We start from the raw sequence: 23,746 nt of genomic DNA on the forward strand, positions 1-23,746 counted from the left end.
CCACTTTGTCTAGTCTGGGACAGAGCCCCAAAATGTGGGTAAAGAGCATTAGCAGAGGGAATGCTGAGTTACCCCTGGCCAGGATCTGCCCTTGCACTGAGGACTGAGCAGAGAGAGGATTCACTCAGCACTGGAGGTCAGCTCTGCAGTGAGGGATGGAGTCAGAGGTGCTGGGGAGAGGTTACAGAGCAGACAGAGTGGCTGAGGGTCACCCAGCCTGCCCCAGCTGGGGAGCAAATGCTCATCCTTGGCTGGGTATTTCAATAGAACACTTCAGAGCCTTGTAGCATAACCTGGGAGCAGCAGAGCCCAGAGCTCAGAGTAAATTTCACTACCAAGTACAGCAAGGACACTACTTGAAATGATTATTTAAACCTCAAAAACATTTTTTAAGAGATAGGTGCATTTTGGCCTGTAGGAAAATTAGTTAAGGCTTCTGTTATTTCATGTTTCTCTTTCTGCCCCTGTGAACATACTGGATTTTAAAATATTTTTCTGGCTTATATCAATAGTAAGCAACAGTATTCCACAAGCTTCCTTCTAGATGCAAAGTTAATATTTGAAAGTATATATAAGTTTTCTAACTTACATTTATAGTGTCTTCAGTTTATTTTCATTACTTCTGTCTCACCTTCAGGAAGTCCTTAAGTATCACTGTAATTCATTCCAATGAAGCACACACTATCATGCTTTTCATGTGTATGCTGTAAAGGAAATAGCCATTTTAGATATTCAGAGGAATAAAATTAAATGGTAAAGCTTTTAAGCTGTAGGGGGAGGGAAATCAATAAGGAGAATCTTTGTTGTTTTTTATGTGTATGTGGGGTTTTTGTTTGGATTTTGCTTGTTAGATGTGGGGAGGTTTCTAGTTTTGTGGTTGTTGTTTGTTGCTGGGTTTTTTTCCCCTGGAATACAATATCTCTTATTGTGCCATTTGAAATTCCCTGTACAGCCATCTACCTGCTTATTCAGTAAAACACCTCAGGGTAAAGCATTAATATTCTCTTTTCTTTTTTTTTTTTTTTTCCTTTTTCCTGCAAAATAACCATTGTGTTCTAGCTCAAAGAATGGCAGTTGAAATTGCAGGGAGGGAGGAGACAAAGAAAAAGAAAATCTTAAGGAGCAGTTTTCTTAAATCTCAATTTCTTAACACTGGACTTAGTTTTTAAAAATTTTTTTATTCCTCAACAACCACTTTTTTTTTAAATAAAAGCTTTTTCTTCCCATTTTCCTCATTTGGGGACTTCTCTAAAAGGCAGCAAATAAGCTTCTCTTTAGGCCTTGCCAGATAAATCCTTTGAAGCTCTATTTTGCACTGGTTTGATGTTTTAAAGAATTTTAGTGTATAGGAAGCCAGAAATATTTCTCCATCTACTTTTCTTCTCCTGTCAACAGTGTATCTGTTGCTTAATTCACCATATCCCAAATAAAAGGCTAGTTGATAATTATTGACATCTGTTTATACAGAAGAGTACAAGACATGAAAATAGTTTTGAGGATTGTTGTTTTAGTCTTTCTTACTTAATATATCACTAGAATATAATGTATTTAAAACTTCTAAAATATAGGTCATATTTTTTAAATTATATATATTTACTAAGTGATCATATATTTGTGTGTGTAGACTACTGTTAAATATCTCATTTCTCTTATATTTTCCTCACAGATTTGTTCCTTACCACATCACCAAATTCCAAAACCATTCAGTTTGAGACATGGGTAAATAAGGTAAGAAAGAAAAAGTTATAAACACCAAAGGGTTATCTTCTGACATTTATGGTGATTTATAGATAGAAGACTGATCAGTTTGGTTTTATTCTTGCTGTCTGAAAGATTTTTTTTTTTATTTTAAGTGAGCTTTGTTAGATACATGACTCTAGGTCTTGGGTGAGGTTTTTTGGGACAGAAGTTCTAAATGTCACTTCTGACTGTTACAATACATATGCAAGTTACATTTGAGGAAATCCCAAGTCCTGTGTTAACTAAATATCATAACTGAAATTCAGGGGTGAGGAGTAATAGATCAAGGGATTAATAATTTATTGAGATTCTGCTTTTGTATTGTCTAACCTGGCCAGGGGCATCCTTTGTACCTTGTTATCCAAAAGGATTAGAACTATAAGTTCACTTTTTAATGATGATAGAAAGTGCTCAGTGTGTTCCTTGTTAGTTAAGGGATGAGTTTTTGCCTGAAAATGAATCCAGCAGATCACAGTGAGTCACTGCAGAGCAGAGTCTTGTGTGAGATAACCTGGCCATCTTCTCCCAAGCAAGAGTACTGAAAGCACTGAGTCATGAATCCTGGATTTACAGCTTTAGGTAGACTTTAAAAATCATTGCCTGTTGAATGTTTGTAAGTACACAAAGTGTTTGTCCTGTTAGTGGCCTTTCTTTGAATTTTCTTACAGATTTTGGGCTTGTATTCTAAATATAATCCTGCATTATACATTTTGTATTGATAGATTTGCTTATCTTTAGAAAGATATGTATGAAACTACAAATACCTTAACTGATCCATTAAAAGCTGATAAACTGCTCTTTGTAGAAAAAAGTAATTCCCTTCATTGATACACTGTAAAATGCTTTTAAAATATTTGCCTACACAAGATATGCTTTTAGGGCCAACTAAGGGCCTCTTCTATTTCACTGCGTGGAAATGCATCAATATTAATTTTTCTCATCAGAATCACTATAAATTATGTGTCAAGGTAAAGATATGTAGTCAGACATGCAGTACAAACAGCACTGACTGTGTCCAGAGTTGCAGTGAAGTCTGCAAACTACAGATGGTGTGAGTCCTGTTGGATATGGATGACTCTGCTCCCTTCCCAAGCCTTTGGCTCTGGGCCTTGCTGGGCCCTTGTGTGCAGAGCCCTGTGCTGAGCTGGTGGCACTGACTGGGGAAGGAGCCTTGGCTCCTCTGACATGGCTGCAAAAACTCAACACCTTCAAATGGGTTTGTGCCAGCTGTGATCCAGTTCTGTGATAAACAAAGACTCAGCACGTTTTATCTTTCTGATGGTATAATGGGCTGTTGTTTTCTCTAGGCCTAGATTTTAATAAAGGATAAATAAAACAAGTCCTAAGCCAGACCCAATAAAAAATCAGTTCATTTCCTAATTAGAAGGCAAATCAGGACCCTATTTTTAATTTTTATCCAGCTGTGTTGTTACATATTACATATGTCTATAAAATCACATGTTAATATGCAAAAATGCACAGTAGTATTCATAATCACTTAATTATCATTTAGATAATGCTGCTGAAATAATCCAATCTCTTCCTCATAGCACAGCAAAATTTATGGAAATTGTATCTGAATATTACTATTGATGGATTTCCACAAGAATCCAGGAAGGATTAGAAATGCAAAATCTCAGTCCCAGTTTTTGAAGAGTGCAGTTTTTTCTGCAGCTGAGATGTCTCTCACTTATCTGCTAAAGCCCTTCACTAGTGATCTGTATTTTCTTTGGTTCAAAAGTCAGTTTTTATCACTTACTCTGCAATTCAGTCTTTCCATCATCCTTGTCCTGTTTCCTAGGATGGGAACTTCTCTAAAGTTGGAAAAAGTAAGGAAATGCCCAGTGGTGCCAAAGTTGTTGGACAGTCTGTGTTTGCAGATTTTGGTGAGTTTGCTTCTTTTACACTGCCCTGAGTGTTGCTTTCTCTTGTTTTGGTTAGCTGCCTTACACCAGAGAACAAATAAAGGTGTTTAGCTCCAAATGGGGCTTGTATGTTTCTCTGCTTTTTCTCTTTAATGTGTTATTTGTTTGTAAATCCTGAAATGTCTGGGAATAATTATTTACAAATTCAGCTTTGGTTATCCCAGTACATTCTGCTTCACCTGTATTTAATTTTTGTTGCTTTGAGGTGTGATGCTACGCTAAACTTAATTTTATCAGACACTTATTTTATTTGTCATGATTTTAATTTTGTTTTCTCTAATCTTGTTCAGAAAACATTATCTGATTAAATGTTTCTAAATTCTTCACTTGTACAAACTAATAAAGACTAAATGAAATAAAATTATTTGAATAAAAATTGCTGGAACATGGTAAAATCTTAATGGTTGTAATTGAAAATTCTGGAAGGCTTTTGGACAGAAGAAAAATTTAATTTATATGTAAATCTATTTTTGCAAGGGTTAGTGAAAGCCTGTATTTTTCTATTAGAATGTACCTTTCCAGTCAATTGTGGCTTATCAATGTTTTGTCATGTTACAGAGAATGGGGCATGTTGGTTTTATAGTGCAGACAATAACATTTTTCTGTGCAGTAAAATAGCAATTTTCCAACCAGAGGCAAAGTGTTGCAGGCCTGACTCTGCTGACATAATTGACTGTAAATAACATCTTAAAAAACCAATTTACTATATTTATACAACACACTTGTTACAATGAGACTGACCCTGTCTTCAAATGTAGAAACAATGCTATTGTTTGACAACATTTCCTTCAAAAACTTATTTTAAAGAAATGACAATGATTAAACTTCTTAGAGTGTGACTCACTTGCTCTGTGCTGCCACTAACAAGTGTTTGGAGGCTGACCTGTGAATGCAAGGCACCTCTGCTGGATGGGCAATGGTCCTTAGATCAGATCTACAGGAAAGAACTCAGGTAGAACCTGAACTGTGCCCCAGTCTCTTCTGTGAAATGTTTGCCCCGTTTTCTAAAATCTTTGGCAAAGTTTTAATAAAATATTTTACTATTTATCTTCAAGTTTGAATACTTACCTATGTAATATATGAAGGAAAGAATAGAATAATACAGTTTTTGCAGTTAAAAAAATTAAGTGTGCTGGGTCTTTTGTAATAATTTTCCAAGCTGATGTTCTGAATAATGTGTCTTAATAGGTACTAAATAGAAAATTTTTAATAAGTTTTTAACAATGGCAATGTGAAGCCCTATCTTAATGTAGGATAATTTTATCTCTAATGAGCCCAAATGATAAATCATAATCTTAGAAATTCATAGTAATTAAGGGAATTGTAATAAACCCTGGATATTTTCACAGAGAGAAGGGGAACTGTTCCAATGTTACAGTTAAAATTTTGACTGTGTGGCTAAATAGAGAATTAAGTGCTATGGCAGGGCAGTGGTTTGGTACAGCTGAGCTTGGGAGGAAGGGCAGTGGCTCAGGGACTGCTGGGCTGGAGTTCCAGCACCCTTGTTTAATGCCCTCACTGCTAATTATCCTCAGATTGATTTGTTCTGCACCAGCCCAACAACAAAGGGGCAGCATCTCCCATGATGGGTGTGCTGCTCTGGCACAGCACCTACATTTCCCCCCTGTGCTGTGTCTGCTCACATTTAGGTACTTCAAAATGCTGGCTTTGAGCTTGCAGCTGCTTGTGCTGAGCTGGAGTTAAAGACAATGATTACTAGAAATGGATTGTCAGACTTGAACCTCTCCTGTTTTCAGTTTTCCATTTCAAAACTGACAGAATAATGATTGCAAGTCAAAGGAAGTTAAGGTGTGATGTTTTGCAGTTTGGAATAATGTGGCCACTATACTGGGGCTCACTGATTGCACAACAAATCAAAATACCACAATGAAATGGAAAATGAGATATATTAGAAGATTGTTCTGCCTTCTACCTTTGGCAGGTTCTGCCAAGCTGTGCATGATGCAGAATGTGCTGTGCACTCACACTCTGCTGTGCCACAGGCATCCTGCTCTTGGCACAGGGACACAGCCACTGGCACTAGAAATGTTCAAAATACAGCACAAGCCTCTGACATTCTTACTTCTGGCTTGCCTGCCTCTATTTTTCTTCCCCTCCTTGACATTTTCTGTACCTCACAGCTGATGTGCCAGCTTTGCCATTTGCTCAAGGTCTCAGAGGGTTCTGTATCTCTGTGCTTTCCCTCTGGCACTTGTCATGAGTTAACCGTGTGCCTGTTGGGCTCTGCAGCAGTGTCAGACCTGAGCTTGGCTCTGCCACTTGGGCTGCTGCCTTCCCTCTCACACCCTCCTTTGTGCTTGTGCCTTCTTGCACTCCTGCAGTGCAAGCTTCTGATTTACTGATCACACCTGCCTCTTCACAAAACAAGCATTGTTTCAAAAGGTCACTTTGTCTAACATTCTTTCCTGCTTCTGAAAATTTTATTTCAAGTACCCTTTCCAGCCATGAGTATTTACCAGTCATTTGAAAAAAGGGGGGAGCTTTGTACAAGCTCTGACTGAGCTTATACAGAGCTTCTTCTGACTGAGAACTTCCAAAAGCAACTAATTTGGGGTAAGATTTCCTTTCTTAAACTAAGCACATTGAACAACAGCTATCAAGTATAAATTATTTGGCTAAGTGGAGTTGGAAAAACCAGCAATTAGGTGACTCATGAGAAGCTGTCACAGATGTTCCTATAATCTTAGTACCAAGTGTTCCTGAAGTACTGAAAAAATTAAGATTTTTTTTCATTAAAAAAATATGCAAATGTATGTTTGTATGCATCTGAAAGTCCAGTACATTTATACGTATATATGTGTGTGTGTATATTTTAATGGAAAATTATAAAGAAGCATGTGTGTATACCAATACACTTATGGTAATGGAGTAGACCTTACACTTTATGACTAAGTTAGAACCTCTGTGATAAGTAGCACTTCCCCCTGTTACATGATAGCAGTGATTTGTACATCAATCTGACCAAAGGACAGGGAACAATTGACAAATTTGTATTGCCCTTTTAAAAATAAATCAGAAATGCTTTTTGACATCTATTACAAATGGCATTTCAATTGATTAAGGTGAGCAGAGTTGGACGCTCGAGAATTCTGCACTTATTTAGTTGCCACATTGCTCCAAACAAGTAAGAGCTCTTCATTATTACTTTTTCTATTCTTCTCATGTCACTATGGTAATTGCAGTGCAGTGGTTGCTATAGCAAAAATGATTAATCCTGCACTGTTGTTATCTGTGAGCTGGCAGAGGAGTTTTATAAGATCTGCTTGTACTGTCTTTAGAGGAAATCATAGATGTTGTCTAGAATCCTGATAAATACTTTCAAGTATATAGAGAGTTTTATTAAATGTCACTTAAATTACTAGGAAAATGTTGTATTTTTAAAGAAATTGAAGGGTTTCAATGGGGCAATCTGAAAATGACCAGTTTTTTTAGCATTAGATGAATGTGAACCATATTTTGGTCACAATAACCTGCTATTTTCTCATTAATGTAAAGATTAATGACATGGTTTTGAAGTAGTGAGTCAGAAATGATTAGCACAGGATATTGTGCTGATTATATGATCCATTAATTCATTTCTATAGGAAACTGGTGTCGTAATTGGTATTTAACTATGATTGCTTCAGTTGGATAGCAGAGATTTAAGATCATCCTTTGGTATCTGAGACTGTGAAAGTTTGATTAATCACTCATTGATTTTCCTTAGTTAAGGCAAAGAACTTTGTTTTGGCCTGTATTTCAAGGAGAGTGAAAATGGCTTTTTGAAATCAAACTTGATCATGGTGTCCTCATGAGTAAATACAGCACAACTCCTCGTTTCTCTAAGTAGCTTTTAGCCAACCCAGTCCTTTATTTTTTAGTCACCATTTGATTTCTTAGCTGCTGCCCTTTCTCTTCTCTAAGAAGTTTGCATTCACCTCTGCTATGCATGCTTTTTGAGCTATGCTATGCTTTTTGAGCAAATATGAGTTGGGTTTGTTAAAGTTCCATCAAAATCTTTCAGAGACCTGAACTCAATTTTTTCTCATATTTAAAATCCAGTTATCCAACTAATAATCCTAATAGAATCCTCTCTGTTCTCCCCCTACCAAGTAATTGAACTGTTTCATGTATGTTAACTACTTGTATGACATGTGGTAGTAATTATCACTTTCCTTGTAGGAAATGATAGCTCATTATTGCCAATTAATTATGTTTAAAGAGGATAACATAGTGCCTAACCTTTGGGGGTTTTTCAACCTTTCATTGCACTGTGCCAAATGCATTTTGTTGAAAGATTTTTTTTTAAAGTAGACCTTAATTATCATGCAGCTGAATATACTTTAAATGCACTGCTTTTCTGCCTGCAGTTGCATTTTGATTTTTGTACCTTTTAATTTTATCTGTCAGCTTCACTCTAACATTGGAATTTCTTTTTTCCCTCACAATGTTGCATCCTCAGATGCAGTAGCAATGTATCAAAGGGAAATTTTAATGGTTCATTTTGGTAAATAAGCCCTCAAGAAACCCATTCTTCTGTGAGCACTGTGTTGTGAAAATATTTAGTGCTCCTGTAGTCAATGAAAGGATTCTCTATGAACCTTAAGGTGCAGGGTGACAATACTTCTGTGTGTGAAATGCTCTGCATATGAGGAAAGCTGGGTTTACTGGGATCAGTTTGGGTGAAAAAGGTATGAAAGTTAATGGAAATGAAGCCTTCTGAGAGACTTTAGATATGGAAGAAATTCTTTTAGTACCAGATGCACTTCTGAAGCAGCACTGTATAGAGACATAGCAAGAAAATTGGCACTTGTGTTTTGAGTCTGTGAAAGTGTCTTTAGGAGCTCAGTCTGTCTTCTTTGTTAATTTGTAACCAGCAAAGCTCTTCAGAGATACCTCAATGTTTTAAATGTAGATCCCAAACAGCGTCAATTTCTGAGGGGGGAAATCAGGTTCCCATGTTTTCCAAGGTCTTTATGTCCTGACAAATGCTAGTATGTTTTGGGAAAAAGAACTGCTGTTGCTTCATATTCATTTTTGTCAAAGGGGCTTAAAAGTTAAGAAGAACTTTCTTTCCAGCAATAAAATTGGTGTAGTGCTGCGTGTGTCACTTGGTTATCTGTTCCTTGTTAAACAACTTCACAGGATTGAATTTTTCTTTGGCCCTGTTCATGGTTGGTACAGGAGGAGCTCTGGGCCCAGGCTGAGCTGACCCAAGGTAGTTCCACCAGTGCCTTGCTTTGCTTTGTGTTATCCATCCCTTCCTTTGGCAGCACCTGGAGCTTTGCTGCCATGGGAGCTTTGAAGATGTGGAACATCACAGAGCTCCAAAAGTACAGCCAGGCTTGGGAGTTTGTTTTAATGTGAAACAAGTGAAACAAGCAGCTTTCAGCAGAAACAGCCCAGGAGTTCCAGCAATGATTTTGTGTGGTGTGGGGGCAGTTCACATTGTATTTGCTGCAGTTTCTTTTCCCTGCTTGGATCACAGCTAGTGCTGGAATTTCCATTTGAGGCAGAAGGCTGCTCTGTTGGCTCTGGTGCAGCCTGGAAGTCTCACTGTGCAGTTTGCTGGCACGCTGTGTTTAAGTGCTTCTATTCAGTGGAACTGTGAATATGGCTTCTTTGGAAGGACTTAAAATCAGAATTGATTTAGTGTGAAGGAGAGGGTTATGAGGATTTCTTTAATGTCCGCAGCACTTTGAATCATCTGTAAAAGCTCTTTGCATCTGTTTTTTGAAGTTATGATTCACTTTTGCTAAAGGCAGCTGACATTGATTGTTTTAATAATGTGTAATTATCTTAGTAATTTATTATAACTGCCTCTGTCATGACCATCTCACTGAGCACCTAAAGGCACAGACTGACAAAAGAATTCTAATGATTTAATTACTTGAGAAGATAAATTTAAGATAATCAGCTTTCAAACAAACCTTTATTTTATTTGAATATCAAACTCAGTTGTACTTATTGTAGGCTTCTTGCCTGCCCCAGAAGGGTATTGCTGTAGTACAGCCCTGACAGGGCTTTTTTCTTCTTTTTCCTCTTATTGTTCTTCAGAACCGTAAACTGAAGACTCGTGAGAGAGGATACTGAGAACTGGGCAAAGACAAGAGGGAGCAATGTATGAATGAGAACTTTGTGGTATATGAAGGTTCTTGTTTTTATGTTCAGAATTATGAAAGCTGACTTTCTTGGCCTGTGTAGTTAACATATTTCCATTTCACCAAATAGTTAGGGTTAGAAAGGACCTCTACAGATCATCAAGTCCAGCCCACAACTTCCTAGAAAACAACTTCTTTTTTATTTAACAAAACTTTAAGAAGTTACAATGATCTCAGAATAACCCCAGAAAGTTGATTCCATTTTTGTTTTTAAAGAAGCAGCGGATTACACTGCAGCAAAAGTACAGAGCATTTAAATTAAAAAGGTTTAGATCATACACCCACCAAAAGCTGTCTTGCTCTTCATAGCTACAACTTTATCTTGCAGTATTATAAAACAGTTTTAGAGTGAGTGATCACAGAATTGTCATTTCTCCAGGTGCCATTTTCTTTTCAGAGCCCATGTTGGAAAGTACATTGAAGAAGCATGAATCTAACAGTCCTTGAACCTGGTGGCAAAAGAGCACTTTTGTGACACCTTTTTCTATGTTTGTTAAGGAATTTGAACATTGGGGTTGGGTGTCTTTTGCCTAGGTTTACTCATGCTAAGTAAGTTACAAGTGTGTATGTTTTATAAGCACCTCTGATAGCTCTGAGTTTGGGAAGAAGTTTCTTGTGTGGAGCTCCTTTGACCATTTGCTATTTGTGAATTCAGTTTAAAATGCGTTCTCAGACTGCAGTTCCTTGGTTTTGCTTTTGGAGCATCTAACAATTCCAATAACATTATGTTGTGTTTAATCTGATTGACAAGTTTTTTTCTGCTCTCTCCCATTCAAATTTACGTTTAGAACAGATTGAAAATACTTGATCTGTGTGAACATTGACAATAAATGTTAAAGCTCAGCAATGTCTCTCACACAGCCTCTCTGTGCAAGGTGTGCTCCCAGGGACTGCCCAGGCAGTGGCTTTGGGTGCTGGGATGGGGCTGCCAGTGCCTAGCAAACATGGGCAAGTGTTGGAAAGAAGGCTCTTGTTAGAAATACAGCAAACAGGCAGTTGTAAGTAATGATTCTCACATGATTCCTAGATGGAATAAGACTTCTAATTTTGTCTTTACATATTTAGACATAAGTGCAGGTTTGCAGGTGATGAGTATGTAGGACTGTTCTTTTTCTAGCCCTTTTCAAGCCTAAAAGACTTGATCTTTATTAACCATGGGGTTATGCTGGATCACAGTCAAGCCAGAATTGTGTGTAGAGAACTTGCTCATTAACAGTTGAGTTTCTGTTTCTTGCTCCAAGCTGAGTGCTGCTAGCACAGGACATTTGGAGTCTGGAGTGTTTGGGCACACCTACTGCTGCAAATGATATTGAAATTGCAAATAAGATTTCCACCAGTTTGGAATGAGATTTCATTTTTAAATGAAAGGGACAGAAAGACAGAGTAGCAGACCTCAGGAACTGAGTGAAGATTACAGAGGGTCTCTATAACAGGTTTCCTAGGTAGACCTAGGCTGGAGGAGATTATTAAAGACATGTTATGCAAGGTATTTTTCATAAATACTTGAAACCAGCGTAGGTGTGATGGGATCATCCAGCCATTGTCACCAGTGCATGTTTTGTCACCTGTGCATACCTAATTGCACCGATCAGTTGTGCTAATGATACTCCTTTGAATTTCTGTCTTCTTTTGTGGAGAAATTTAACTTCAAGATCAGAGTTTAGAACTGAAGGATGTTTATTTACATTGGGATTGAAACCAGGCATGAAGATAGGAAGTTTTTCTTGGATCCAAGGTGGATTTGTTGTTAGTGAGTTAAAGCTCTTAAGTTAGCAATTGCTGGGGATGTTTTTTGTGTGGTCTTCAAGGTCAGTAGTTTGCATTCCAGCAGGTGCTTCCAAGGTGGAATGGATGTTTATCTTCTGGTCAGAGGAATTGAGGAAACTCTGGCCTTCCAATATGGAATAGATATCAGAGTATTTTCAGTTTGCAGGGACAAAGGCGTGGTGTTTGATGCCTATTTGTATTTATTCATTCTTTGATCATACTAAATCTTTTAATCAAATCTTTTAATCAAATCTTGAGCTTGTAATTTATCTACAGCACCTTCATGTGGAAGATGATGGCTTTGTGTGTAATTGTGTGCCAGTTCTGTCCCTCCTGTCCTATGGATTGGTTATTCCTCCAAGCTCCAAGGGTGTTTTCATCAATGTCCTGCCCTACTCTGAGCATTTCCTACCCACACTATCAAACTGAGTTATTGGTATAACAAGATGAATGTTTGCAGTATAAGTAGAATCAAACATTTTATATTCTCCTCTGCACCATAGCATAATTTAAAATGAGAACATCCTTGTTCTTGTCCCTTTCTCAAACACAGGAAGGTGGTTCTCTGTCCTTGTGTGTTATTGAAAAACTTCTAAAATCACTTCAGACTGAAACTTTTGTGGAAATGTATTTAAAATGTTAGGGCTTAATTTACATTTTATATTCAGAAAACTGCAGCACTAATTATATTTTAGCAAATCCTTCAATATTCCCATGGTTTATAGTTTGCAAATTGAACACTTTCTTCCATTTAAGTTTAGAAAAAAACTGTACAGACAACAGCATTTTAATCTGTTCATGCAAGCAAAGATTCAAGATGATAACATGTTTTAATTGTTGTCTTGAATGATGCAGAAGGAAAACAAACACTTTCAGAAGCTGGTGCTGATTTCAGACAGATTCAATAGTTGCTGTGTTGATTCCTCTGTTCAAGAGTGGGGATTCCCTTTCCCATCTCTTTGGATGTGAACTTACTGGATTTCTATCACCTAGGCTACTTCACATCCTAAATTCTCTCTCCTGGAGCAGAGAGCTGCCATGAGCATTTGGGAGGGCTTTGGTGGTGAGGTAAAGTAATTCATGAGGCAGATGGGATGTAGGAAGCCACTAAAAGTTTGGCTTTATCACTTAGAGATATTTGGGGAAGTCTGATATTTTCATCACTCCTCCTCCCCTTATAACCCTCCTTTCCATCTCCCAGCTTGCTGATGGAATAGGGGAGGGACCCAGAAATGCAGCTGCACAGCTGTGGATGTGCCACACCCCCAGAGGGAGTGCAGCCTCACAGAATTATGGGCTGGCAGCTGAGAAAGCTTTCTTATGGTGCTGGTAAAGTATGGCAGGACCTCTGGGCTGGGGCCAGTTCTGGGCTGGAAAATGAATAATGGGTTCAGTGACAGGCAGATGATCTGGGTTTTGCATATTAGCTCAGGAGATTTCATCAAGCAATTTTACAAAATCCACTTGCCTAAATAAGCTGGTTTGGATTTCTGCAAAGCCAAGCAGTAGATGTGCCTGAGGCCCCTTGGTGCTCTCAGCACCTTTGTGGTTCATACAGAAATCTGTTTTGTAGCATGTTCATAAGCTGCGTTTCTGAAACATCAGACCAGTACAAATTTCATTTGTTATGGGATACCCAAGCAGCTGTCAGGGAGCCAGACTGAGAGGATGTTTGTGGCTGTAACCTGCAATATTTTATAGGTGTAATATAAATCCAGTGGTGGAAATTATTCAAGTAATTAACATGCCAGCTGAGGACCTCTCTGTATTGCAGTGTTCACAATGAACACTGTGGTTATCTCAGATGAAACACCCAGCTCCTCAGACCTGCACAGGCTAAGGGGCAAGTTGAGAAGGTGAATTGTTTTTATTACCCTGTGAGTTTGATTCCATGGGCTGGAGAAGTGGATTGCCTGCAGTGTGCCTGAGCTGGGGGTACCATGGCAAGCTGTGGTTCTGGTGTGGATGTGGCAGCCCAGGCTGTCAGTGCAGCAGTTCTGCTGCTGCCCCTTGGCACTCTGCTCCTCTCCCTCTGTGCCTCCCAGGGAGCTGCCACTGCTGGCCTGGCCCTGGGAGGAAGGCAGGGCTGCAAGGTCACCATGGCAACACTGAGATTTCTCCTGGAGTAGATAATGGACAGTAAATTATTACTTTTTTCCCCACTCCATGCTCTGTGTGTCAGAACTCTAGATGCAAATAGTCATTGCTTGTTTAAATATTAAAAGGTCATTATTCTACTCAAGGTTTTGGAAATACATGGATTAAAGGCTGTTAAAGAACATTTTTGAAAACCTGTAATTTACTCAAATTTACCTAATTCTGTAAGCCTGGGATTTATTAGCCATTGTGTTAATCAGCTCCCCAGTGTTGTGTTTTGTGTTAAGTACAGATTAAGATATTACTTGTGAACTCATGACTCTTCCTAAAGTCTTGCTGACAGCACAAGAGTTTAAAACTAGTTCAGAAAATTGAATAAGTTTTTATGGTGGACTTGTAATGGTGGATTGGTATTAAAGGTAATTTTTTCCCAACTGAACACAGGGATTAAATTACTAAGGACTTAGTCTTCTCAGTATGTCAGTAAAATTTCAAATTCTCTCAATATTATGGGTCAAGATGAAAGTACATTAGCAAAGGCAATCTTCAAACAAAAGACATAAATTATTGGGGTAAGGATTTGAACAGGTCTAGTTTATATCATGTAATTTTTCACATTTAAAAAAGGTGTAAATTATTCACAGCTGATTATTTCATACAAGCAGGATTTCTGATTTTGCAGATACAAACCTGACAAGCTTTTTTTTTCCTCTTTGACAGATGGGGATGGACAAAGTGAACATTTATTACCAGTCTGTGAAGATGAAAAATGTCAAAGAAGTGCCATCTACCTAACCAAGCTGGGACTGGACCAGGTAATGTGAATTTGGAATAGCAAAGACAAAGCAAAGTACTATGTTTATAAAATTATATGAAATAGAAATTTTTCAGGAAAGAAATGAAATCTGCTCACCTTTAATTATAGAATACAAGAGACTTGTATTTATGTACTTGTGTGTTCCCTATCTGAAAAAATATAGGTTTGGTGAAAGAGGTTCCTAGAATTTTTTATAATGGATAATTCTACTCAAAGAAATGATGGAGGCTCCTGAAGAGTCACTTTCTTGATTGCAAAACACTGCATTCTAAGCACCATAACTGTTCCAGCATGAGATGAAAAACCAGGTTTGTGCTAAGAGCTGGAAACAAATCTAATTCAAATGAGCTTGTTTAGTTTAACTTGGGGAGTTATTTTGGAGTCAAAATATATATGCACACACATATATCACTGAACCAGCCCACACTTCTTACCCCTAATTTCTACTTTGTCTTTGTTTCTTAATAATGAAGTAAATTTCCAGGTGGTATAAAAAACTTTTTTAGGCTGTGTGTCTTCAGGGCTGGGTATCTGTTAAATTGTTGGAGGGTTGTTTGTTCATGACACTACTGGCTTTCAAAGACTTGGTTATAATTCATGGAACAGATTATTATATGTTCATTTATTTAAGCATGTGATCATCTGGTTTAAGTATTTACAGTGCCCTGATTTATAATAAAGTTGCAGCATACAGTAAATTAGCCAGATGTTTGTTGGATGGCTTAATAAATGTTTTACTAAATTCATATTTTGCAATGTGAACCTAAAGGCCAAAGTGACATATAAAGTGCTTGTAGCTGACAGCAAAACCCACTGTAGGGTACTCAGAGAAAATTACAATGTGTGCCATACATGTTGCCATACATGTTGCCATACATGTGCCATACATGTTGCTAACCATGTTATCAATTGCTGATTATTCCCTCACTGAAAAATTTGAAGTTGAATTTTGTGCTAAAAGTAGTACCCTCTCTGACCTAAAATTCAGAATTTATAGCTGAACTTGTTACAGTCTGCAGCCCAAGTTTAGAGTGTAGATTTTGTCGTTTAAAGAATCAAAATTTATAGAACACAGGCTGTAGCCTACTAGTGAGGCAAATCACTCTGTGTAGGAAAGGAAAGCACAGAGCTCCCAGGCAGTGCAGGGGGGATGACTGGGATGGAACATGACATCAGAGTATGAAAGAATAACTCTGAATTTGGTAATTTATATCTTGCAGGGTACTGAGCTCAGCAGCTCTGTTCTCAGAAGCCCCTTTTGCTGTGCACACTGGTTGGTTGGTTCTGGGTTGTTGGTTTCTTGGTTCGGTGTGGATTTATTTTTTTTACATTCATTCATCCCCTCTACACACAGAACACAGCCAATGGATTGGAGCATTGCTGGATGCTGGGGTACAGCAGGGTTTGGGTTAAGGGTCAGAGCCTTTGCACAAAGCAAGGGGATGCTCAGTTTGTGATCCTTGCCGTGCTCCTGCTCCAGGAAATCAGGCTGTGTGGAACAGGGAGTGGCTGGGCTGCTCCTTGGCAAAGGACAGCTGCACTTGAGCCCTCAGCTCACTTCTTTACTCTGGATAATACAAGAATTAAAAGGAATTTGAGTTTTGCTCCTCGAGTAACTTTGAGACAAATGTTCTAAGTTAAAGTAATTTCACTGTAGGAAGTGAACCCCCCACAAACAGCTGGAGCCACTGGGAGCAGTGGGTCTGAGGATCCTGTTGGTCAGGGTATGTTCCCAAAAGGAAGGGGTGCAGTAGTGGCAGAGGAAGGTGTGGGTCAGTTTGCATAATTTCAGAATGTTTCAAGATAGAGTCTGTTATTGTAACCTGCTCTGATCTAACATTGTATACAGCCAGTTTTTATCGTGCTTCATAAGTTCATTTTTTTGACAGTAAAAACTACCAGTTTGAATTAACTGCTTAGTCACAAATACATCAGATATTTAACCTATATTTAATTTGTTTATGTAATTTAGAAATTTCACTGTGTAGTTTCAATTTGGAAAAAAATTCCAGGTGATAATGACTTCTGACATAAAAATTAGCAGATAATATTGCCCCTTTATTTTAAATCCTAAAGATTCTCACCCTGCTAGAAAAAAAATATTAAAAAGTATTTGGACTTACCTAGAAATGTTAAAGCAATTTTCCCTCCCTATTTTTAGAATGACTTTAATTAAAAATGACAGTATCAAATGGCATGCAATAATGACTTATTCTGGTCTAACCTTTTAAAAAATTCTATCTGGAATACTCTTCTTGCACTCATCTGGATGTGATGCAGCTTTTTGCTTTTGAAACTTTTTCTCTTTTCTGTTCTGAAACAGTGAAAAGTATCATGTCTTCATTCTGCAGCTTTTCCCATGTGTTGCATGCTTCCTTCAGGTAGAAATCTATTCAAATATGCCAATTCTTATATTTATTTGGAAGTAAAATGTTTCATTTCACTGAATTTGGTCATTGTGAGGTCAGATGATAAGGTTTGACTAAATCAGTTACTCTTCATGAGAAATGGTAAACATAAACTGTGGCAACAGACTGGAATAGATTCTGTTCACCAATCAGTTTACAGTTTGAGGGAAATAATAAGGAGCCCTTGTAGTGGGCAGAATGTGTTTCAACAAGGGGATGGTACTGGTGGGGAATCTGTGGGAAACTGAGAAATTGCAAGACTATTATTGAAAAAATAGAAGACTCTGTATCTCCATTGTCCTTTTTCAGTTTTTGCTGTGTGGTTTTGTGGTTTGTTTTCTTAGTTAAGGGTATAGTAACAAATTCTTGTTTTCAGAATTTCTTTTTTTAATAAGAAACTGATCTCAAATGTGGAAGACCTCAGCTGAGATTACAGTCTTATAAAAAAATACTTTGCCTATTGGGCCTGGTTCTGTCTTTCTTGCTTGTTTGCTGTAGCATTTGATAAAACCAAATAGAAACAGTTACTGCAGTTCCATGATGGTGTGTGATGCTTTGTGATGAAATGCATAAAAGTCAGAAATACACATCTGTACAATTAGTGGCTCTAAAACTTACACTGAGGAGAGGCAGGCGATGGCATGTCAGGCTTTGGCGTTGTTCCAGTAAGATCCTGTCTGTCAGGATATTTCTCCTGATGCCTTTGGCCCAACTGGATGGCTACTGGAAAGCCAGGCCAAGCTAGGAGAATTATTTCAAGGATAACCTTTCATCATAGGTTTTAATTTATGTGATGCTGGTTGGGGCGGGTTAAGTGTTGGGGATATCTCAGATTTTTTTTCTTTCAGATGGTGGAACAGAAGTAAAGGCCAACAAAATACACATGTGTGCCTTAAGGAGATACAGACCTCCTAAGGTTTTAAAGGAATGTGAATGTTTCCATAGCAACAGCAGAATTGCTGTCAGATCCAAGTGGAATCCTATATGCTGTTTCAGATTGTGGCAGGTGTTAGGACACCTCAGACTTCTTTAAATTCACCTGCAATAACTACAGTCTAATCTGGGAAATGTTTTGAAGTCCTTGGTACTGTTTAATGTAAGAACTCTAGATACTGTGATATTCTTAGAGATGACTAATTCTTCTTTAATTTTGCCAAGTATTCTGTATGATTTTTCATTTGTTTCCTGAGGCAAACACTATTATTTCAGTCCCTTCATCTGAGAGTTTCTTTGTGGGCTTGATGATTCTCATAACCTTTTTCCGTACAATAGGAAGGTTATAGCTTTATTCCTCTTGGAAATGGAGCAGGTCTGAAGTAGAACACAGCAGTGCATGCTACAGCAAACCTCAGGTCTTCATGGTGGCATTCTCTGGGCTATAGAGGGAGGTGACAGCATCGATTATCAGCTGCACTCAGTCAGTGTCAGTAGTTTTTCCTCTTTCCTGTGTAACAGTTTAAAGGGGGAGATGGATTCAGCTGCTGTAGTTTTTATAAATGCCATATTCTGCTAGATCCTCTCATCATTTCTAAGTTGTTTCTCTTTCTGAATGCAGCTGGGGGCTGTGAGCATTGAAAACATGACTTTTACTGCTTTGGTTACTTTTTTCTGTGGTTCTGAACCAATGCTGTGGATTGTCACCTTCTGGGCTTTGAACACCGTAAGTTAATGGTGTAAAGCACAGGAATTTCCTAAGCTGTTAAGGGATTCAGGTGCCCCTTGCATGCACTGAGAGCCTAATGCATGCTGAAATCCTGAGTTACTTGCTGTGTGCAGCTGAAGTGCAGTGCACTGAGAGACGGAGCCCCAGGGAAAGGACCTGTAGTACTTCTGGTGCTGGGACAGCTCTTTCAGGCCACTCCTGATGCTCATCTTTGGCATTCACAGGAAATGTATTGGCCAGGAAGGGGCTGCTCATTTCCCAACTTAGTGACTCACAGCCTGTGTTCTGTGGCCTGGAAGCAGCAGCTGGCTGGGGGTGGGTTTTGTGCTGCCTGGGTTTCTGGCCATAATTTAAAAATGGAGACATGTTAATCCCACAGGTTGGGCTCAAAGACCAGCTCACAGGCTTTCCAGCAAGAGAAGTGCCTTCCCCAGTGTATGGCAGAGTGTGGACTTTGTAAGAAATGAGCCCTTGACAGTGACTGCAAGGAGCTTTTTTTAACTTTAAAATGAAATGTGCTGTTTTCACATTTCCCAGCAGGAAAGCATTCTCCATTCTACTTCTTGAAAAACAAATGTTTGAAGAGTTTAAAATTTTCAAGCATTTAAATATTTTTCCTGTATTAGCCTACAAATATTTCCATTTGTTGTGTTAGCAGTGATGCTATGCAGAAGAATTTAACAGAAAAGGAAGAAGTGAATCTGATTTCTCTGACTGAATTTTATGTGTTCATTTAAAATTTCTTTTCAAAATATACTCAGTCAATTTTTTTGTCTTTCTCATTTGAGCTGTGTAGGTGAAATCATATGATCAGAAAACTGGAAAAAATAGCTTCATGTGTCCTCGTTATACCCTCCTATTTCTATCTTAGAAATTAAAAAATTAGTTTTAGTCTTTTCCTAGTAACATAGTAACAGCAAATATGAAGCTCAAAGTAATTGTCTGGATTATCAAATACAAAATAAGCAGGAGATTTATATTGTTGACAAACGCATTTTCATTTTTCTGCCTTTTGTACTTAACTATATGTCCCGAGGCACAGGAACAATTAATTTTGCATTACATTACACAATAGTGCAGTTTGTAGTAGAAATCTACAGAAGGAGTTTCACCAAAAACATGGATTAGTCTGAATTTAAACTGTCAGTAAGTCACAGCTGGTGCTGGGGTGGGATCTGGTTATGCATCAAACAAGGCTGGTGTTCTGCAATGTTACAGAGCTGCTTTTGGGAAAAGTCTCACAGCTGCTGCAGTGGCAGGGACGGATTTGCTCTGTGGTGTCAGTGGTGCTGATGTTTGGTAGCAATAGGTGGTGTTGTGCTCACCTGTTGTTTTGTATCTCATTGTAGACCTTAGGAATGTGAAATTGCAATCTATTAATCACTCTGAATAGAGTAAAAAGAGAAACAAATTTGTATTTGTACCTAAAACTTCATTTTTAACTTTGTCTCTTTAAGATAGTATTACCACACATGAGAACATTTAGAAAGTATATGGTGGATATAATTGGATTTTACTGCAATGACTGTGTGAATGATACCATGTAAAGTAAAAGCTATATTATATTTCATGGTTCTGATTTCAATCACTGTTTTTCAAAATTAGACTATTTTGCAATAATATTGTTTCATCTGTCTTCTGCATGACAAATAAGTGCTAAGAAATCCAACCCTCTGAAAAATTTCCCTCAGGGTGAGAGTATTGTCCTCATTTTCTGTTTCTTAGATTTTTCCAAGCCTTCAGCAACTCCAAGTAGCTAATTAGACACATGCATGTCGTAGGGTGTGAGGGTCCAAGTGTGTTTGATGTCAGGTTGGAGTTTGCAGCAGGTGTTGCAGGTCAGGGTTCAGCTCAGAGCCGTGGCACACGCTGGGTGTGTGCAGTGACAGGCAGGACTGGCCCAGGCTCCTCAGCCATGGCTGCACCCAGCACCCAGCCCAGTGCACTGCTGCAGGCACTTGGGGGCTTCTCCCATCTGCCTTTGGTGGTTTGTAATCCCAAGGGAGCAGTCCAGTGTCACACACAATTACCATGTGGCAGGAGTGTTGCTGACCACTGGACTGTGCAGCAAGGGAGTCTTTCCATGGCAGGACATGATACTGTCGTGATCTCATTCTGGTTCTTGAAACAGGTAAATTAAGGCTTGGGTGAGAGAGATGTAAGATCTGTTAGTGCTTTTGATGGTGGTGATAGTGATCCTTTAAGATGGCACCCCTCTGTCCTTTTGAAGGCATTGTCAGTTAGTTGACATATAAAATTACTCCTGACTTTTAAAATGACACTGATGCTTTCTTCTGTAGCATTGAAATGTTAACCCTGGCACTTCATACTAACTTGCAAAATTACCTTGATTTTAATTAAGATAAATTTTTATTTAGCACCTCAGCAGTACTTGGAAAGTAAGTGCAGATGCATTCTATTTCCTGTCCTGGAGAAATTAGACTTTGCATTTCTTTTGTAGTTTCAGTTTGATACTTTAATCTTAATTTCTTATCAAACTGTTCAGTATCTGATGCTTCTGGGGATATAAGAGAGGAATTGAAGCTCTTGAACTTCTAAATATCCATGAATAATAAAATTGTTCAAGCTGAAATGAACCTTAGGAGATCCAGCCTTTGCTTTAAGCAGGAGCAAACTGAATTCAGACCATGTTGTTTAAAGCTTTGCCCAGACAGATTTTGAAAACCCCCAAGGACAAAGATCCTGCAACTTCTCAGGGCCTCCTTTGCTGTTTAATTAGGTTGTTTATCTCTAGACAGAACCTCCCTTGTGTCAGTCTGACCATTTTCTCTGGCTCTTCTGCCATGTATCACAGCAGAGAGCCTGGCTCCATCTCCTCAGCTGGCTCTTGCAGGCATTGCAAGATTGCCTAAATCTTCTGTTCTCCAAACACTCCCTGTGCCCTCAGCCTGTCCTCTGAGGAAATACTCAGTGCCTGACCTTCTCTGAACACACTCAGTATTCTCAAATCCTCTGTGAACTGTGGGGCACAAAACTGGGCACAGGATCCAGATGCCGATGAACAAGTGCTGTATAAAAAGAAGTCCTGGGTCATCCTGAGCAGGAGCACAGGCAGCAGCTGCAGTGCAGAGCTGCTTTGCTGCCCAAGCTGCTGTGCCCAGCTTTACCTTCCTGCTCACCAGGACCCTGCCCTGCCCCAGGAGAGCTGGTACCCAGCTGGGCACTGCCCAGCCTGTGCCAGTGCAGGGTGTCTGGAGCTGAGTGTTTGCCCATTCTTGCCTTTCTCGGGCCCCTTTGAATGGCCCTCCTGTCCTGCAGCACATGGTCCAGTAATTTAGTGTTGGCCACAAATCTAAAGAGGCTGCATCCATCCTCCAGCTTTAGTGATGCCTACTGCATTGCCTTGCAATTCCAGGGGAAAAAAAAAGAGACTCAAGATCTCATGGCCCTGATGGTTTGGTCTTACCTACATTTAAAGATTAGTAGAAATTCCAGGCTAGCCTGAATTTCCGTTAAGGTGTTCCTAAATGATTCCATATTCTGGTTGTATTCTTACAACCTTAACTGTATTTTCCTGTTCTGGAATAAATGAGTGCATGAAAAATACTTCAAATTATTTTCTTCTTTTGGTGACAGAGTTAGTAAATAATCCTTACTTGTAAATGGTTAAGAATCCTGATGCAGTGGTGTCAGCTGTTTTAAATAGAACTACATTCTTTAAATAAATAAAATTAATTTATTTACCTAGTTGTTCTTTTTTTGTTTTGTTTTGTTTTATTTTACAGTGGATTCCAGTTTTGCAAGACTTCAGAAATAAAGACACAGTCTGGGGCTTTGTACCATATCAAAATGACAAATCTTCAGCAGAAATTTCATTTCCAATTACACTTCACATTGGAGATTACAATATGGATGGCTACCCTGATGCACTTGCTATATTGAAGAACACTTCTGGAAGGTAATGCAAACCTAGAAATAAAGCTATCAGATTCATGTTCAATCATCAGTCATAGAAATTACTAACTTTAGTGCATCTCATTCATTTTATCAAGTGAACAAGACTTTTGATCTCTGCTAAGTGTTTTCTGTTGAACCCAAGAGTGCATTTACATGCTACATTCAGAATGCATCCTTGTATAGGCTCAAACTGGGACTCTGGGTGGGGAATTCCATCAGGGACTGGAGTATGAGGCAGCATCTCAGGCACTCCTCCCAGAGCTCAGGGGCTGATTCTCTCCCTTTCCTTTCCTTCTGTAAATTCCTGACTTCAGCTGTCAGTGCTGACTAGTAACATCAGGCTGTGTGAGCTGGGGAACCTGTTCTGTGCTGTCTCATGGAGAGAGCACTGACTGGTGACTGCTGGAAAATGCAGTCAGTAGTGGTTTGCCCTTTTTAAGAACCAGGAATGTACCAGTGATTTTTACATTGTCCAAGAGAACTGAAAATAAATAACACACACACTCAAGCTCCTCAAAAAAGAAACTTCTAACCCTTCTTATTAATTTTTTCAGTGGAATCTTCTCATCCTCTGTTGTTTTAAATTTTTTTCTTCATTGCTTGCTTTCCCACTACTTTCTACTGCTACCATCTGGTGCTAGGTGGGAGAGGGCATGTGGGGATGCTCTCAGGGAGCCTGTTGTACACAGAGGAGTCAGTGATCCATGTAAGAGCTGACCTGGGTAGGTGCATTCCGAGCTGCTGAGCACGTGCTGCCGGTGATGGGAACGGAGCAGCCTGTGGGCAGCTCCCACCTGGCACCTGGGGATGCTGCTGCTGCCATGTCCTTATCTTTACCTTCAAGTGCAGCAGCATGTTTGCATGTGAACGTGCTTCTGCTTGACAGTAGGGATGATGAATAGACTTGTTTATTTGGGAGAAAAGCTGAGAGCCCTAGAGACTAGGCTGCCAGGGAAGCTCAGCAGGGGCAGGATGTGTGCACGTGAGTGCAGTCTGTCTGTGCTGCACAGCTGACTGCCAGCCTCTGCAGGGATGGAACCTTCTCTGTGCTGTTCCCTTTTGCTTCATGTCATCACTTGTAAAAGGTTTTTTAACCCTTGCTTTGCGGAGTCTTAATGTCTTCCTTACTTGACAAATACTTGCACTAATGCATTACAAAGCAGAATAAGTCTCTCATAGGGGTGTATTTGTTATCTTCCTTTACATGGTATTTTGAATTGATCTTGGGTGCAGGTTCATAGTTTGAATGT

At 38.9% G+C, this 23,746-nt stretch overlaps 1 protein-coding gene across 1 annotated transcript in view; it reads left to right on the forward strand.

Annotated features, from left to right (window-relative positions):
- The window catches only part of ITFG1 (integrin alpha FG-GAP repeat containing 1), a 69,538-nt gene that overhangs the window by 19,565 nt on the left and 26,227 nt on the right, over positions 1-23,746 (forward strand). Inside the window, exons 7-10 of the mRNA XM_030955745.1 lie at positions 1,667-1,728; positions 3,542-3,626; positions 14,411-14,505; positions 22,325-22,497. Of these exons, the coding sequence (XP_030811605.1) occupies positions 1,667-1,728; positions 3,542-3,626; positions 14,411-14,505; positions 22,325-22,497 (415 nt within the window). The remainder of the gene's footprint in view (positions 1-1,666; positions 1,729-3,541; positions 3,627-14,410; positions 14,506-22,324; positions 22,498-23,746) is intronic.

Source organism: Camarhynchus parvulus, chromosome 11 (genome assembly GCF_901933205.1).
Source record: "Camarhynchus parvulus chromosome 11, STF_HiC, whole genome shotgun sequence".
NCBI classification, from domain to species: Eukaryota; Metazoa; Chordata; class Aves; order Passeriformes; family Thraupidae; genus Camarhynchus; species Camarhynchus parvulus.